This window comes from Pseudochaenichthys georgianus, chromosome 10 (assembly GCF_902827115.2).
Source record: "Pseudochaenichthys georgianus chromosome 10, fPseGeo1.2, whole genome shotgun sequence".
In the NCBI taxonomy this organism is placed as follows: domain Eukaryota; kingdom Metazoa; phylum Chordata; class Actinopteri; order Perciformes; family Channichthyidae; genus Pseudochaenichthys; species Pseudochaenichthys georgianus.
The window spans coordinates 21,490,309-21,506,830 of record NC_047512.1 but is presented as its reverse complement, the minus strand read 5'-3'; the positions used below and the strand labels follow the sequence as shown (position 1 = coordinate 21,506,830).

The 16,522-nt window shown below is 40.8% G+C and overlaps 1 protein-coding gene and 3 pseudogenes across 1 annotated transcript in view; all 4 read left to right on the top strand.

Annotated features, from left to right (window-relative positions):
• The window catches only part of LOC117453422 (protocadherin alpha-3-like), a 4,584-nt gene extending 3,968 nt beyond the window's left edge, over positions 1–616 (top strand). The window contains exon 2 of the mRNA XM_034092241.2: positions 584–616. Coding sequence (XP_033948132.2) covers positions 584–616 — 33 coding nt within the window. The remainder of the gene's footprint in view (positions 1–583) is intronic.
• A 780-nt stretch (positions 617–1,396) lies between these two features.
• On the top strand, positions 1,397–4,202 carry LOC117453421 (protocadherin alpha-8-like; annotated as a pseudogene).
• A 1,235-nt stretch (positions 4,203–5,437) lies between these two features.
• LOC117453419 (protocadherin alpha-3-like) lies at positions 5,438–8,515 on the top strand (annotated as a pseudogene).
• On the top strand, positions 8,508–14,896 carry LOC117454365 (protocadherin alpha-3-like; annotated as a pseudogene).
• Positions 14,897–16,522: the final 1,626 nt, after the last annotated feature.

Sequence of the window (16,522 nt, the reverse complement as noted above, 5' to 3'; positions counted from 1 at the left end):
AGACTTTCTTGTCTGCAGCATTCACAGCTCCTGCCTCCCTCCCCTCTGCTTCCTTCCTCTGAGCAATGCTTGCTTTTAGCACCATGGACAGAGACCTGCATACTGGAGCTGCGTTGCCATGGCGACGTGCTGTCTTTTCGCTGGAGGTCACGCTGTGCTCTGAAGCTGCGTGTAATTTAATATTCGTACACAGTGCAGCAGCCGCAGCGTGCAGACATCAGATCAGATGCCTATTATTTGGAAAATATCACTACTTCTGCCTGTAAAGGGCTGATAATAACAGTATTAGGTGGTTAAAACATAGTCAATTGTAGCATAGATGCAGCTTGGGGGAAACGTAGGAGGCAGAAATGGGACGAGGAGCTCCACAATGCGGCAGCGCTCGTGCACGCGCACGTATAGTTGGCCTAATTCCAGACCCAATACGTAACCATGCATGTGGGAGGGGTGCGGAGATCATCTTTATTTCTTCTTGTTTTGTCTGCATAATATGGAAGAACCATAGAAAAGGGTGAACATTTATCAAATGTATCCGAAAATAGTGTCTCATAATTCCCTGACAACTCCCCTTGAATTCCTCCAGAGACCAGTCACTGTGTGTCCTACCTGCAGTTAGTGTGAATGTCATTTCTATCATGATTTATTGTGCATAATTCCCCGGCACTCCTGCAGCATGGGGCTCACGGCACAATGTCACATGAACCACTGCAGACATACGAGTGGGCTCATCCCAACTGCATGTGCAGGTTTAATCCATGAGATGTCACTGCTCATCCCTTCAATAGAAAGATTGTGGGAGTGTGCTGAGAAGACCTCACTGAGTTTAAACGAGAATATGAATGTCACATTAAACATTTGCTTTATTTTACGGATTCATCGTTTTATAAGAATATACTTATAATAACAATAATCATAATCATAATAATAATAATAATAATAATAATAATAATAGTTGGTGTTCAAATAGAGTTCACATTTTACTTACAACTTACAAAAGCAATATTTGTTTAAATGTCTACAGATAATGGAACCGGTAATTAGTTTCCTAAAAAAGAATAGGATGGAATAGGAGCCCTCGCGCTACCATTATAAATGGTGTTAAGATCCTCTTTAAGAAGACCTATGCTTTAACACAACAATATCAAAACAGCACATTTTCCACAACTGATGTGATTTTAAAGTTGACTCCTACTTCTCGCGTCTACTGCTTACATTATGTGGGGAAGCATTTTAGCAAAAGCACACACAGGCTAAACTGGAAGAAAATGTAACTGCAAGCGGCACAATCGTTAAGGTGACAACGGGTGGCGCTGTTACACTATAAATCACGACAGTGGCTGTGTGTGAGAGGTGCTGTTTTTTAAATGTGCATTCAGTATGAACCCGAAGAGACGGTTGAACGGCGTGTAAAACATCCTTTATTTTAATGATGGTTACCGTATACTGATTTGTTTAATATCCGTGAGAGAAAACTGAAAACCATGTCATAATAATTGTGTTAACAGAAGAGAACACAGATCGTTATAAAAAAGGCTTTTTCCGAAAATGGAGATAACGCAAATGAGAGGACAATGGCTGGATATGTGGATATCTTTTTGTTTGGCGCTGCTGCTTGTGACTTATTTGGGAGGAATCTCTGCTCAGGTACGTTATTCCATCCAGGAAGAATTAAGAATAGGCACCGTGGTTGGACATGTGGCCAAAGACCTTGGATTAGATCTAGGAAGACTGACGGATAGGAATCTTCGGGTCGTGTCTGGAACAAAGCAGGATCTGTTTAAGGTAAATGCAAGGGATGGAGTTTTGTTGCTGAACCAAATAATAGACAGGGAGCAGCTTTGTGCAAAAACTGCTCCATGCATCGCAAATCTGAAAGCAATCGTAGAAAATCCACTCGAGATGCACCAGATAACAGTTGAAATACTCGATGTAAACGACAATTCACCCACATTTCCGGAAGAAAACTACACATTAGAGGTGCTCGAGTCCGCCATAGTTGGATCTAGATTTCAAATGGAGGGAGCACACGACTTGGATGTTGGTTTAAATTCCTTACAAACATATAAGCTTAACAATGACCAGTATTTTCGCCTGGAAACAGAGGAATTTGGAGAGGATGGAAAAGTTCCGTTCCTAATCTTACAGCGACCCTTGGATAGAGAACACGCCGCTCAACTCTGGTTACACTTAACAGCTAATGATGGAGGTAAACCATCTAAATCTGGTACTATTAATATCACTGTTAATGTGTCAGACGTAAATGACAACCCGCCAGTGTGTGATAAACAGAAATACACTGTAACAATAAAGGAAAACGCACCTGCGGGAACATTTCTGCTGACAGTAAATGCATCTGACTCGGATGAGGGGATGAACGGTGAGGTCGAATACTCTTTACGAAGTAAACATAGAGGAGCATCATCTGAACCGTTTGATTTGAATAGAAACACTGGCAAATTAACGGTGAAAGGTGGCCTTGATTATGAGGAAAAGCAAGTATATGAGATAAAGGTACTGGCTGCAGACAAAGGTGCCGTGTCTCTTTCCACACAGTGCAACGTGGTTGTCAGAGTGGAGGATGTAAACGATAATCAACCCGAAATAGAGATCACATCCCTTTCTAGTCAAATTCCAGAGGGTGCACCTCCTGGCACGGTGGTGGCGCTGATGGGTGTGACGGACCTCGACTCAGGTGTGAACGGACAGGTGGTTTGCAGTGTGCCCGGCCATTTACCTTTGACCTAAAGCCTTCTCCTGACGGACAGTCATACTCTTTGGTCACCAAGGACTACCTAGATAAGGAAACTATGCATATGTATTCTATAAACGATAACGGCTAAGGATTTAGGAAGCCCCGCCCTGGTCATCTACAAAGGTGATACACGTAGACGTCCTAGATATTAATGACAACAGTCCTTTCTTCATTGGAAGCCCATACACTTTTATGTGCCTGAAAACAACAAAGTTGGAAATGTCGATTTTTTCAGTTATCGCAACAGATGCCGATGGAGGCGAAAATGCAGAAGTCACATTTTCACTCAACCGTAACAGCGCAGGGCCCACTGTGACTGCATTTTTAAATATAAATCAAGCTAATGGCACCATTTCAGCGCTAAAAGCTTTGACTTTGAGACTCTGAAAACGTTCCAGTTCCAAGTTGTCGCCACAGATTCTGGAACTCCGTCGCTAATGCAGCAACGTCACAGTGCACGTGTTCATTCTGGATCAGAACGACAACGCTCCAGTCATCCTGTATCCGGTCAGCTCTAACGGTTCTGGCTGAAGGTGTGGAGGAGATTCCCCGCAATGTGAACGCAGGACACTTGGTGACTAAAGTCAGAGCCTATGACGCTGATATAGGATATAACGCTGGTTTACTGTTCTCACTGCAGGAAGGTTACTGCCCACAGTCTCTTTGGTTTGGACCGCTATACAGGACAGATCAGGAACACTTCGCTCATTCACAGAGACAGACGAGGCTGAGCATAAACTGCTCATCCTGGTGAAAGACAATGGCAACGTGTCCCTGTCAGAAACAGCTACTGTGGTTGTTAAACTTGTGGAGCCCAGAGAGGCTTTTGCTGCTGCTGATGTTAAAAGTGCATCAAAGGATGATGAGGATAATAACGTGACTTTTTACCTGATGATAACTTTGGGCTCAGTCTCAACACTTTTTCTCATCAGCATCATCGTGCTGATTGCAATGCAGTGCTCCAAGTCCACAGACTGTACTTCTAAATATCTACAAGAGACTAACTATGATGGGACACTGTGTCACAGCATCCAGTACAGATCTGGAGACAAGCGCTACATGTTAGTGGACCCAGAATGAGTATAGGATCTACTATAGTCCCGGGCAGCCATGCCAACACACTGGTGCTCCCTGACAGGAGGGGGACATCCACAGAGGTAAGACCAAATATATTTTATATTAAGTTATTATTTTCCAGTATATTATAGTAACATTTTCCTTAGAAGTCGTGGCGTTGTTGTGAAATAGTGGTCAAAGCAGTTATTAAAAAAGAAGATGTTCCTGCAAAAGTAAAGCACTCTTTTCTTTGACACTGAAGACACGGGTTGCTTTCTTGAACAAGAGAACAACATATTTTCCATCTTTCCTTTTCTCCTTAACAAAATGAAAACCTCTCAACGGTTTTTTTTTTCATCACATCACACTTCTTCAGAACTTTGCTGTGAATTGACCAACTTAGACCCATCATAATTTGAACTGTAATTTGTCCGTTTCAGGCCGCGTGTAGTTGTGTAATAGTAGGTCATAAACTGGCCATTAGACGCAACATCAAAAATCAATACGCTCTTGACAATTTAACATAGTTGTTCATGGGTTTCATAAAATATATATGTATATATTTTCACAGTAAAACCTTTAGTTTAGTAGCTATATCATGAGTGTAATGAGTATCATCTTCTATTGTTCCATGCAACACATTAAACGTCTCGCAAGATCATACCCCAACAAGGTTTTCACTTGGTCGTAAGCACTGTCCATGGTGCTGAAACGCAAAACAAAAGAGTACATATTGAACAATTGGGTAGTTTGTTGTTAATTTTACGCCCCTGATAAAAGGGGAGAATTATGACAAGGGTCAAAGTTGGGTTTCACTTTACTCGAGTGAGGAAAGTGCGGCGAAAATCTCCAGATATGTGGGCGGAGACCAAAGCAATCGATATCCGGTTCTCAGATCAAGGCCATCTAGTCGATCACAGTTCAACAGATCACACGTCTCCAAAACGAACACAAACAAGGCAAGGACAGACAGAATACCTTCTCATCCTTTCCAAACATCCTGCAATTCAACTGCATTACCATTTATATATAATCATTTTCCCCTTAACAAATGCTTTAACAACAAGCAATGAACTTTCTCTCCGTAATGCACCATACCCACCTGCCACATTGACAGATGTGCCACTGAGAAATGTACACAAATCTAACCAAATAGCAATTGAGAGGTAATGATGTTGATGTTGATCTGTACCAACATTTTGAATGGGTTTCACTGGTTAACTGCTGAGCAAACATAATTCTGAGAAATAAACTTGAGATTGTTGGCGATACTGCTTTACATTGCATGTACAAATATTCGTTATTTTGCGTTGAAAACGTGTGCACAATGTTTAGAGAAAATGAGAGTATCTTTATACCTGCTGAATAAATATTACTGAGACAGAGACACACAGAGAAGAATGGTTATTTTTGTATTCAGGATCTTACCTGCCAATTTGTATTTTGCCAACTATATTACTTTTGCAGACTTATTCCATGACAGGAAGTATATCATTTTACTTATTTTACGTCCTTTCAATAGCCTCCTGGTGTCACTGTTACATTGGGAAATGTTCGGAGACGTTGTCCCTCCCATGAAAAAGCTTTTGATTGTTGGAGAAGGGCAGGCGTTTGAATAAAGCAGGCCAGTCGATAGGTTCTCGGTATACATTTTGGAATTGTGCGATAAAAAACGGGTTGGACATATAACTCTTTTCCTTGGGTTTTTCTACTGTAAATTATGGGGACCGACAAGCAAAGTCGAATGACGGAGTATGCGTTTGTGTTTCATCTGGCTCTATTGCTTTTTTTCGGAAACCAGGCTTTGGCTCAGATACGGTACGCTATTCCAGAGGAGGTAAGAGAAGGGACTGTTGTTGGAAATGTTGCCAAGGATCTTGGCCTCGAAATCACATCGTTAACTGAACGACGGCTGCGTGTTGTTTCTGGAACAAAGGGAACCTTTTTTGAGGGTAAACCAGGACAATGGGGCACTGCATATACACAAGAAAATCGACAGAGAGCTTCTTTGTCACGGCAGTGGTGCATGTCTTATGGAGCTAAAGATCCTAGTTGAAAACCCGTTGGAAATGCACCATATTGTTGTCGAAATCACGGATGTAAATGATAATTCCCCTAGTTTTCCTGAAAAAGAACAGGTATTTGAAATAGCTGAGCACACATTACCAGGAAAACGATTTCAACTGCACACTGCTCGCGACCCCGATGCTGGAGTTAACTCTATTCGTACGTACACTTTAACGTCAAATGAACATTTTGAAGTAGATATCCGCCAAAGCGATGAGGATAAAATACCATTTTTAGTGCTGAAGAAATCGTTGGATAGAGAAAAAAAGAACAAACACACGCTGCTGGTTACTGCAGTTGATGGAGGTAAACCTCCAAAATCAGGCACACTTAATGTTTCTATTATTGTGCTGGATAGTAATGATAATCGACCGATGTTTAGTCAGGAGATTTACCAAATTGAAATACAAGAAAACATCCCAGTCGGTACATTAATATTTAAAATGAATGCAACGGATCCCGATGAAGGCATTAACGGGGAAATAGAATATAGCCTTGGAAAAACTTTGAAAAAAAAAGTCTACGACATTTTTGAATTGGACAAATTAACTGGAGAGATTAAAGTAAAAGGAAAGGTTGATTATGAAGAAAACGACGTTTATAAACTCGATGTTGAGGCGTCAGATAAAGGAGCACCTCCACTGACAGGTGAGTGTAGAGTCGTGATAAAGATATTAGACGTTAACGATAATCCACCGGAAATAGAAATTACATCACTGTCTAATACTGTGTCGGAAGACTCAAAGATTGGCACAGTTATTTCACTACTGAGTGTAACGGATAAAGACTCCGGTGTCAATGGAAAAATAATATCAAATATAAATTCAAACGTCCCCTTTGAATTAAAGCCCTCTTATAAGGAGAACATTTATTCAGTTGTCACTAAAGAATTTTTGAACCGAGAGCAGGTATCCCATTATGAGATAACAATAAAAGCAACCGATTGTGGAGAACCGCCCTTATCTACTTTTAAAACACTGAATATTAGAATATCAGATGTAAATGACAACAGTCCTTTTTTCTCCCAAAATCCAATAGAGTTTTATTTGGTAGAAAATAACGCTGCTGGAATTTCAGTTTTTTCTGTAAGCGCAACGGACAATGACTTGAATAACAATGCAGCTATTGCATATCAAATCGTGAGAGAAAGGAGTCAACATGACATAACATCTTTCCTTAATATCAACTCTGAAACTGGAGATATTTCAGCGCTAAAAAGCTTTGACTTTGAGACTCTGAAAACGTTCCAGTTCCAAGTTGTCGCCACAGATTCTGGAGCTCCGTCGCTAAGCAGCAACGTCACAGTGCACGTGTTCATTCTGGATCAGAACGACAACGCTCCAGTCATCCTGTATCCGGTCAGCTCTAACGGTTCTGCTGAAGGTGTGGAGGAGATTCCCCGCAATGTGAACGCAGGACACTTGGTGACTAAAGTCAGAGCCTATGACGCTGATATAGGATATAACGGCTGGTTACTGTTCTCACTGCAGGAAGTTACTGCCCACAGTCTCTTTGGTTTGGACCGCTATACAGGACAGATCAGAACACTTCGCTCCTTCACAGAGACAGACGAGGCTGAGCATAAACTGCTCATCCTGGTGAAAGACAATGGCAACGTGTCCCTGTCAGCAACAGCTACTGTGGTTGTTAAACTTGTGGAGCCCAGAGAGGCTTTTGCTGCTGCTGATGTTAAAAGTGCAACAAAGGATGATGAGGATAATAACGTGACTTTTTACCTGATGATAACTTTGGGCTCAGTCTCAACACTTTTTCTCATCAGCATCATCGTGCTGATTGCAATGCAGTGCTCTAAGTCCACAGACTGTACTTCTAAATATCTACAAGAGACTAACTATGATGGGACACTGTGTCACAGCATCCAGTACAGATCTGGAGACAAGCGCTACATGTTAGTTGGACCCAGAATGAGTATAGGATCTACTATAGCCCCGGGCAGCCATGCCAACACACTGGTGCTCCCTGACAGGAGGGGGACATCTACAGAGGTAAGACCATGTTTTATTTCTTCCACAATGATATTGTACAACTATATATTACATTGTTGTCGATATGTTGTGAGATATGGTGAAATGGTGCTATCCATGGTGCTTTAATATACTTTTTTGTTGTTTGTGATAGTCTCAGTTTTTGGTATTGGAGGGGAATAATCACTATGTTTTACAAAATGTCTATAATACACATTTAGTTACTATTCATACTTCAAGCCACGCATTTTGAATTAATCTAAGGGCACCCGAAGTGTTGTTTAACTATAATAAGAACAACACACTGGTTGGGGGTTGATCAGGTTGAAACATACAAAATATGTTTTTGACTTTCGGGAATATTCTCACTCTGTGAAGCATATGGAGCACTCACAGTGTCCTTTACTACGAGACTGTTTGCAACATTATAACATAAAGCAGTTATATGTAGGATAAAGAAGGAGGTAGTGAAATTAAACAACATTAGGATTTCGTATCGTATTGTAGCCCACTGGTCACATGGTGTCAGTGTGGCCAAGGTAATGGCTGTGAAGCTCGTTCTGCACAGGCCCTGCCCATCTCTGGATCCTCTCTTATCGAGGTGGTATGCAGACGGAGCACACATCGTAGGGTATCTAACATGATCATCGGTTAATGGTTATATGTGGAAGCTTATATTTGAGAATCGTGAAATGGATCAATTCAGACTTGTTCGTTGAATAATTGGATCGCTGTATTTGCCGGAAGGAAATCCTTAATTTGTGCTTCACAATGGGAGAACGAGGACAAAGGCGCCGAGTGAACTGCTGCTGGATGGCCGGGATTTTGTTTCTGGGCTTTGGAGAACTGGTTTCAGCTCAGCTAAGATACTCTGTTCCAGAAGAAGTACAAGTTGGCTCAGTTGTTGGAAATGTTGCTAAAGATTTAGGGCTTGATATCAGCACGTTGACAGACAGGCGGTTCCGTATCGTTTCAGGACCCAATGACGCGCTGTTTCAATTGAATCAAAACAATGGAGTGTTGTATATTAGAAAAACTATGGACCGCGAAGAGCTTTGTGATGGAATCAAGGTTTGTTTGATAAGTCTAAAAATTGTTGTTGAAAGCCCCCTGGAAATCCACTACGCCAGCGTGGAAATAACGGATGTTAATGACCATTCACCGACTTTTCCAGAAAGCGAGCAGCGCCTGGAAATAGCAGAGAATACTCCTCCAGGCACTCGTTTCCAAATTCATGCAGCGAGAGACCCTGATGTCGGTACACACTCAGTCCGGATATACAAATTGAGTTCAAATATCTTTTTTGATATAGAAATCAGAGACAGCGAGGAGGACAAGATACCATTCTTAGTGCTGAAAAAGCCTTTGGATAGGGAGCAAAAGGCAGAACACCGGTTAGTCCTGACAGCTCTAGACGGGGGCAGTCCGTCAAAATCTGGGAGCTTAAATTTAACTATCACTGTCATAGATACGAATGATAATCGCCCTGTGTTTAGCAAAGATATATACACTGTGTCATTACAAGAAAATGCCCTGATAGGAACCCTTGTAATACAAATAAACGCTACAGATTTAGATGAAGGTTCTAATAGCCAAATTGAATTTATGTTTGGAAAAACGCAAAAGAAAAAAGTGCAAGATACATTTGAATTAGACAGCGTCACTGGTGAGATTCGAGTTAAAGGAGAAGTGGATTTTGAGGACGCAGAAATGTATAGACTAGATCTGCAGGCTTCAGATAAAGGCCAGCCACCTTCGAGAGCCCAAAGCAGAGTTGTGATAAAAATAAAAGATATGAACGACAACACGCCAGACATTGAGGTGACATCATTGTCTAACATTGTCCCAGAAGATGTAAAGCCTGGCACAGTCATATCTCTCATCAGTGTTACTGACAGAGATTCCGGGGTTAATGGTAAAGTTATTTGTAAAATATTGGGAAATGTTCCATTTGATTTGACGCCATCCATTGAGGAAAACATGTATTCCCTAGTCACAAAGGGGCGTTTAGACAGAGAAGTTGTGTCCCATTATGACATCACAATAACAGCTACTGACTGCGGGGAACCTCAACTTTCCACCGTAAAAACCTTAAGTGTTCAGGTGTCAGATGTAAACGACAACAGGCCACTTTTCAGTCAGAATCCTTTGGAACTTTATTTGGTAGAAAACAATGGCCCTGGTGCATCAATAGTTTCTGTTAATGCATGCGATAATGATATGAATGAAAATGCAGCAATAACATACCACCTTGTGAGAGGGGATGGCCTGCTTCGTGATATGACGTCATTCCTAAATATCAACTCTGAAACTGGAGATATTTCAGCGCTAAAAAGCTTTGACTTTGAGACTCTGAAAACGTTCCAGTTCCAAGTTGTCGCCACAGATTCTGGAGCTCCGTCACTAAGCAGCAACGTCACAGTGCACGTGTTCATTCTGGATCAGAACGACAACGCTCCAGTCATCCTGTATCCGGTCAGCTCCAACGGTTCTGCTGAAGGTGTGGAGGAGATTCCCCGCAATGTGAACGCAGGACACTTGGTGACTAAAGTCAGAGCCTATGACGCTGATATAGGATATAACGGCTGGTTACTGTTCTCACTGCAGGAAGTTACTGCCCACAGTCTCTTTGGTTTGGACCGCTATACAGGACAGATCAGAACACTTCGCTCCTTCACAGAGACAGACGAGGCTGAGCATAAACTGCTCATCCTGGTGAAAGACAATGGCAACGTGTCCCTGTCAGCAACAGCTACTGTGGTTGTTAAACTTGTGAGCCCAGAGAGGCTTTTGCTGCTGCTGATGTTAAAAGTGCATCAAAGGATGATGAGGATAATAACGTGACTTTTTACCTGATGATAACTTTGGGCTCAGTCTCAACACTTTTTCTCATCAGCATCATCGTGCTGATTGCAATGCAGTGCTCTAAGTCCACAGACTATACTTCTAAATATCTACAAGAGACTAAACTATGATGGGACACTGTGTCACAGCATCCAGTACCGATCTGGAGACAAGCGCTACATGTTAGTTGGACCCAGAATGAGTATAGGATCTACTATAGTCCCGGGCAGCCATGCCAACACACTGGTGCTCCCTGACCGGAGGGGGACATCTACAGAGGTAAGACCATGTTTTGATTCTAAGTTAAGATATCCATCATATTTGTCTGTGGTATGTGTTGACGGATAAATGTGTCACACAATGATACTGCAAACCAAATGTATCTATCAGCCTAAAAACAATACAATACATCTGCATTAATAGAGAGTTTTCTGCAGGTTACAGCAAGATGATTTCCTCCTAGCAAACATATTAATGTTTGCTATGTAAAGCAACATACATGAAAAAGAGAATGCCTTTTTATTAAAGACATTACTTCATATTTCGTGTCATTATTCATGGTTTATATCCTATGTCCAAGGTGCTGAAGTAGAGTGTGTTGGTCATGTTGAGGGTTATTCAAGTTGAGATCGATCTTTGAATTCAGAAGATTTGCAAAAACCAACAATTTTAGATATTATGAAAAAGCTATACAGGCACAACATCATATTCATTATACACATAGTATATCTTAGTGTTGTCTATGGTGCTCACAGCCATGTTTGGTCATAGTGTGGTGATTTTCAGTAAGTCAGAATATAAATTTATAGGTAATTGTGTTTAAACATTTTCTGATTCTTTGGCATTTAATGGTTTTCTAGAATGTGGTTTGTATTTTTTGAGAACTTGCTTAATGTCTACACAATGTTTTTGAGGTATTTAGGTGTAACTCAATCCAATGCATTTGCGTTATGAATAGCTCAATCTCAAATATCACTCGAGTAATGCTTCCCATTAATGGCCGCTGTTAGGATTTCACAACAAAAATACGATTCAGAATTGTACAACTGACAATAAAGGACGTTAAGGGAAACGTGAACCTTAAACGGTAGAGGAAATAAATACATAAATAAATACAACAGTAGGTTTAAAATTAAGCAACATGTATATATTGTGTTTAAGGAGCTGCAACTTGCAAACACACTTATTGGAGATTATCCCATGGCTTGCTCTAAAAATAATTCATATTGTACCAAGTCCACAAGGTGTCAGTGTCAGGTTCAGCATAAGTGTTGTGTTATCGCGTTGGCCCAGCCCCCTCCAGTGAGATTTTTGTTCACGGCAACAGAGAAGAGAAACACGTTCAAGAGAAAACGAGCGTTGCCGTAATCTGTTCTAAAATACGTTCGAAACGGGGATATATTTCCACAGTATATTGTTTGGCTTAGGCAATTTGCTTTTTTCGTAGGACCTGTGTTGGATATAATAATAATAATAAACACAAGCAAAACGATGGACGCTGGAGACAAAGACGTGGAATACAGCCCTGGTGGTTAGCCTTCTGTTTTCTGTGATGTTCGGCTGCATGGAGCAGGTTGCAGCGCAGATCAAATATTCAGTTCCAGAGGAAGTCAAAGTGGGATCTGTTGTTGGAAATGTCGCCAAGGATCTGGGATTGGACATCAGTTCGCTCGAGGAGAGGGCGGTTTCGTATCGTTTCAGGAACCGAAGAAGCACAGTTTGCAGTAAATCAGAACAATGGTATCTTGTTTGTGCATGAGAAAATCGATCGAGAGGAGCTCTGTAAAACCGTGTCTCCGTGTTTGATGAACTTAAAAATGGTCGCTGAGAAACCCCATGGAAATACATTATGTGGGGTTGAAATTATAGATGTAAATGATAATTCACCGAAGTTTGAAGAGGATGAAAAAAAATTAGACATTGCCGAGTCCACCGTTCCTGGCAAACGTTTTCCAGTTGCCAACTGCGCACGATCCAGATGTTGGTATCAACACTGTGCGTGTGTATACATTAATCAAAACGAATATTTTAGTATACAAATTCGAGAGAGTGGAGAGGATAAAATACCCTTCCTGGTTCTGCAAAAGGCTCTGGATCGGGAAATGCACCGTGAGCACAAATTGATTTTGACAGCAGCTGATGGTGGTAATCCACCGAGATCAGGGGCACTCAATGTTACGGTCACTGTTCTCGATTCTAATGATAACCACCCTACATTTAGTCAAGAAGTATATTCAGTTTACAGTACCCTGAAAATGTAGACGCAGATACAAGTGTAATTAAAGTAAAGGCAACTGATGAGGATGAGGGTGGCAAATGGAGATATTGAATATTCTTTCGGTGGTCAACTTGACCGAAAGATATACGATATGTTTAGCTTGGATAAAAACACTGGAGAAATTCGAGTTAAGGGAGAAAATTGACTTGAGAAAGTTGACGTTTTTAAGTTGGATGTCCATGCCACTGACAAAGGACAACCTCCAATGAGTACTGACTGCAGGGTGATAATCAAAGTGCTCGACAAAAACGACAACAAACCTCAAATAGAGGTGACATCCCTGTCTAAACATGGTATCTGAAGACTCAAAACCAGGAACTGTCGTTTATCTTATAGTATTATAGACCAAGATTCCGGATTAAACGGCAAAGTAATATGTAGTCTTTCAGATAATGTGCCATTTTGATTTAAAACCATCATATCAAGACAATATGTACTCGTTAGTGTTGAAACAGCATTTGGATCGAGAATCAGTCTCGCATTACGAAGTACAATAACAGCTACAGATTGTGGTCAGCCTCCTCTTTCTACATTCAAAACTGTGAATATTGATGTATCTGACGTGAATGATAATAACCAGAATTTTACAAATCCAATTGAAATTTACCTTTTGGAAAATAACGTTCCTGAAACGAAATATGTTCTGTAAGTGCTTTGGATAAAGACTTAAATGAAAAATGCTGCTTTAACTTATCATATAATCAGAGAAGAAAGTAATCAAGGTAAAGCTGCAACATTTCTAAATATAAATTCAGATAACGGACACATTTCGGCGCTAAAAAGCTTTGACTTTGAGACTCTGAAAACGTTCCAGTTCCAAGTTGTCTCCACAGATTCTGGAGCTCCGTCACTAAGCAGCAACGTCACAGTGCACGTGTTCATTCTGGATCAGAACGACAACGCTCCAGTCATCCTGTATCCGGTCAGCTCTAACGGTTCTGCTGAAGGTGTGGAGGAGATTCCCCGCAATGTGAACGCAGGACACTTGGTGACTAAAGTCAGAGCCTATGACGCTGATATAGGATATAACGGCTGGTTACTGTTCTCACTGCAGAAGTTACTGCCCACAGTCTCTTTGGTTTGGACCGCTATACAGGACAGATCAGAACACTTCGCTCATTCACAGAGACAGACGAGGCTGAGCATAAACTGCTCATCCTGGTGAAAGACAATGCAACGTGTCCCTGTCAGCAACAGCTACTGTGGTTGTTAAACTTGTGGAGCCCAGAGAGGCTTTTGCTGCTGCTGATGTTAAAAGTGCATCAAAGGATGATGAGGATAATAACGTGACTTTTTACCTGATGATAACTTTGGGCTCAGTCTCAACACTTTTTCTCATCAGCATCATCGTGCTGATTGCAATGCAGTGCTCCAAGTCCACAGACTATACTTCTAAATATCTACAAGAGACTAACTATGATGGGACACTGTGTCACAGCATCCAGTACAGATCTGGAGACAAGCGCTACATGTTAGTTGGACCCAGAATGAGTATAGGATCTACTATAGTCCCGGGCAGCCATGCCAACACACTGGTGCTCCCTGACAGGAGGGGGGACATCCACAGAGGTAAGACCAAATATATTTTATATTAAGTTATTATTTTCCAGTATATTATAGTAACATTTTCCTTAGAAGTCGTGGCGTTGTTGTGAAATAGTGGTCAAAGCAGTTATTAAAAAGAAGATGTTCCTGCAAAAGTAAAGCACTCTTTTCTTTGACACTGAAGACACGGTTGCTTTCTTGAACAAGAGAATAACATATTTTCCATCTTTCCTTTTCTCCTTAACAAAATGAAAACCTCTCAACGGTTTTTTTCATCACATCACACTTCTTCAGAACTTTGCTGTGAATTGACCAACTTAGACCAATCATAATTTGAACTGTAATTTGTCCGTTTCAGGCCGCGTGTAGTTGTGTAATAGTAGGTCATAAACTGGCCATGAAGCAGAGACGCATCATCAAAAATCAATACGCTCTTGACAATTTAACATTTTTTTTCATGGGTTTCACAAATTATATATGTATATATTTTCACAGTAAAACCTTTAGTTTAATAGCTATATCATGAGTGTAATGAGTATCATCTTCTATTGTTCCATGCAACACATTAAACGTCTCGCAAGACCATACACCAACAAGGTTTTCACTTGGTCGTAAGCACTGTCCATGGTGCTGAAACGCAAAACAAAAAGAGTACATATTGAACAACTTGGGTAGTTTGTTGTTGATTTTACGCCCCTGATAAAAGGGGGAGAATTATGACAAGGGTCAAAAATTAGGTTTCACTTGCCGGTACTTTACTCGAGTGAGGAAAGTGCGGCGAAACCCTCCAGATATGTGGGCGGAGACCAAAGCAATCGATCTCCGGTTCTCAGATCAAGGCCATCTAGTCGATCACAGTTCAACAGATCACACGTCTCCAAAACGAACACAAACAAGGCAAAGCACAGACAGAATACCTTCTCATCCTTTCCAAACATCCTTTTCAACTACCTTACCATTTATATATAATAATTTTCCCCTTAACAAATGCTTTAACAACAAGCAATTAACTTTATCTCCAATATACTAGTATCAATGCACCATACACCTGCCACATTTACAGATGTGCCACTACAACTGAGGAATGGACACACATAACCAAATTAGCAATTGAGAGGTATCCAGTTGGTGATGTTGAGCTGTACGAATTTTTTGAATGGGTTTCACTTGTTAACTGCTGAGCAAAATAATTATGATAAATAAACTTGAGATTGTTGGCTGCTACTGCTTTACATTGCAAGTATACATATTCGTTATTTTGCGTTGGAACGTGTGCATAATGTTAGAGAAAAATAGAGTATCTTTATACCTGCTGAATAAATATTACTGAGACGGAGACACACAGAGAAGAATGGTGATTTTTTTAATTCAGGATCTTACCTGCCAATTTGTATTTTGCCAACTATATTACTCAGTCTCAACACTTTTTCTCATCAGCATCATCGTGCTGATTGCAATGCAGTGCTCTAAGTCCACAGACTGTACTTCTAAATATCTACAATGAGACTAACTATGATGGGACACTGTGTCACAGCATCCAGTACAGATCTGGAGACAAGCGCATACATGTTAGTTGGACCCAGAATGAGTATAGGATCTACTATAGTCCCGGGCAGCCATGCCAAACACACTGGTGCTCCCTGAAGGAGGGGGGACATCCACAGAGATAAGACCATGTTTTATTTCTTACACAATGGTATTGTACAACTATATATTACATTGTTGTCGATATGTTGTTTAAGGTTAGAGATATTGTTTTTGTTTTCTGTATTTCTCCCTGGTGTGAAATGGTGCCGTCCATGGTGCTTATATGCTTTTTTGTTGGTTGTACATTTCTCAGTTTTTGGCATTGGAGGGAAATAATCACTATGTTTTACAAAATGTCAATAATACACCTACAATACACATTTAGTTACTATTCGTACTTCAAGCCACGCATTTTGAATTAATCTAAGGGAACCCGAAGTGTCGTTTAATTAAATAAGAACAACACAC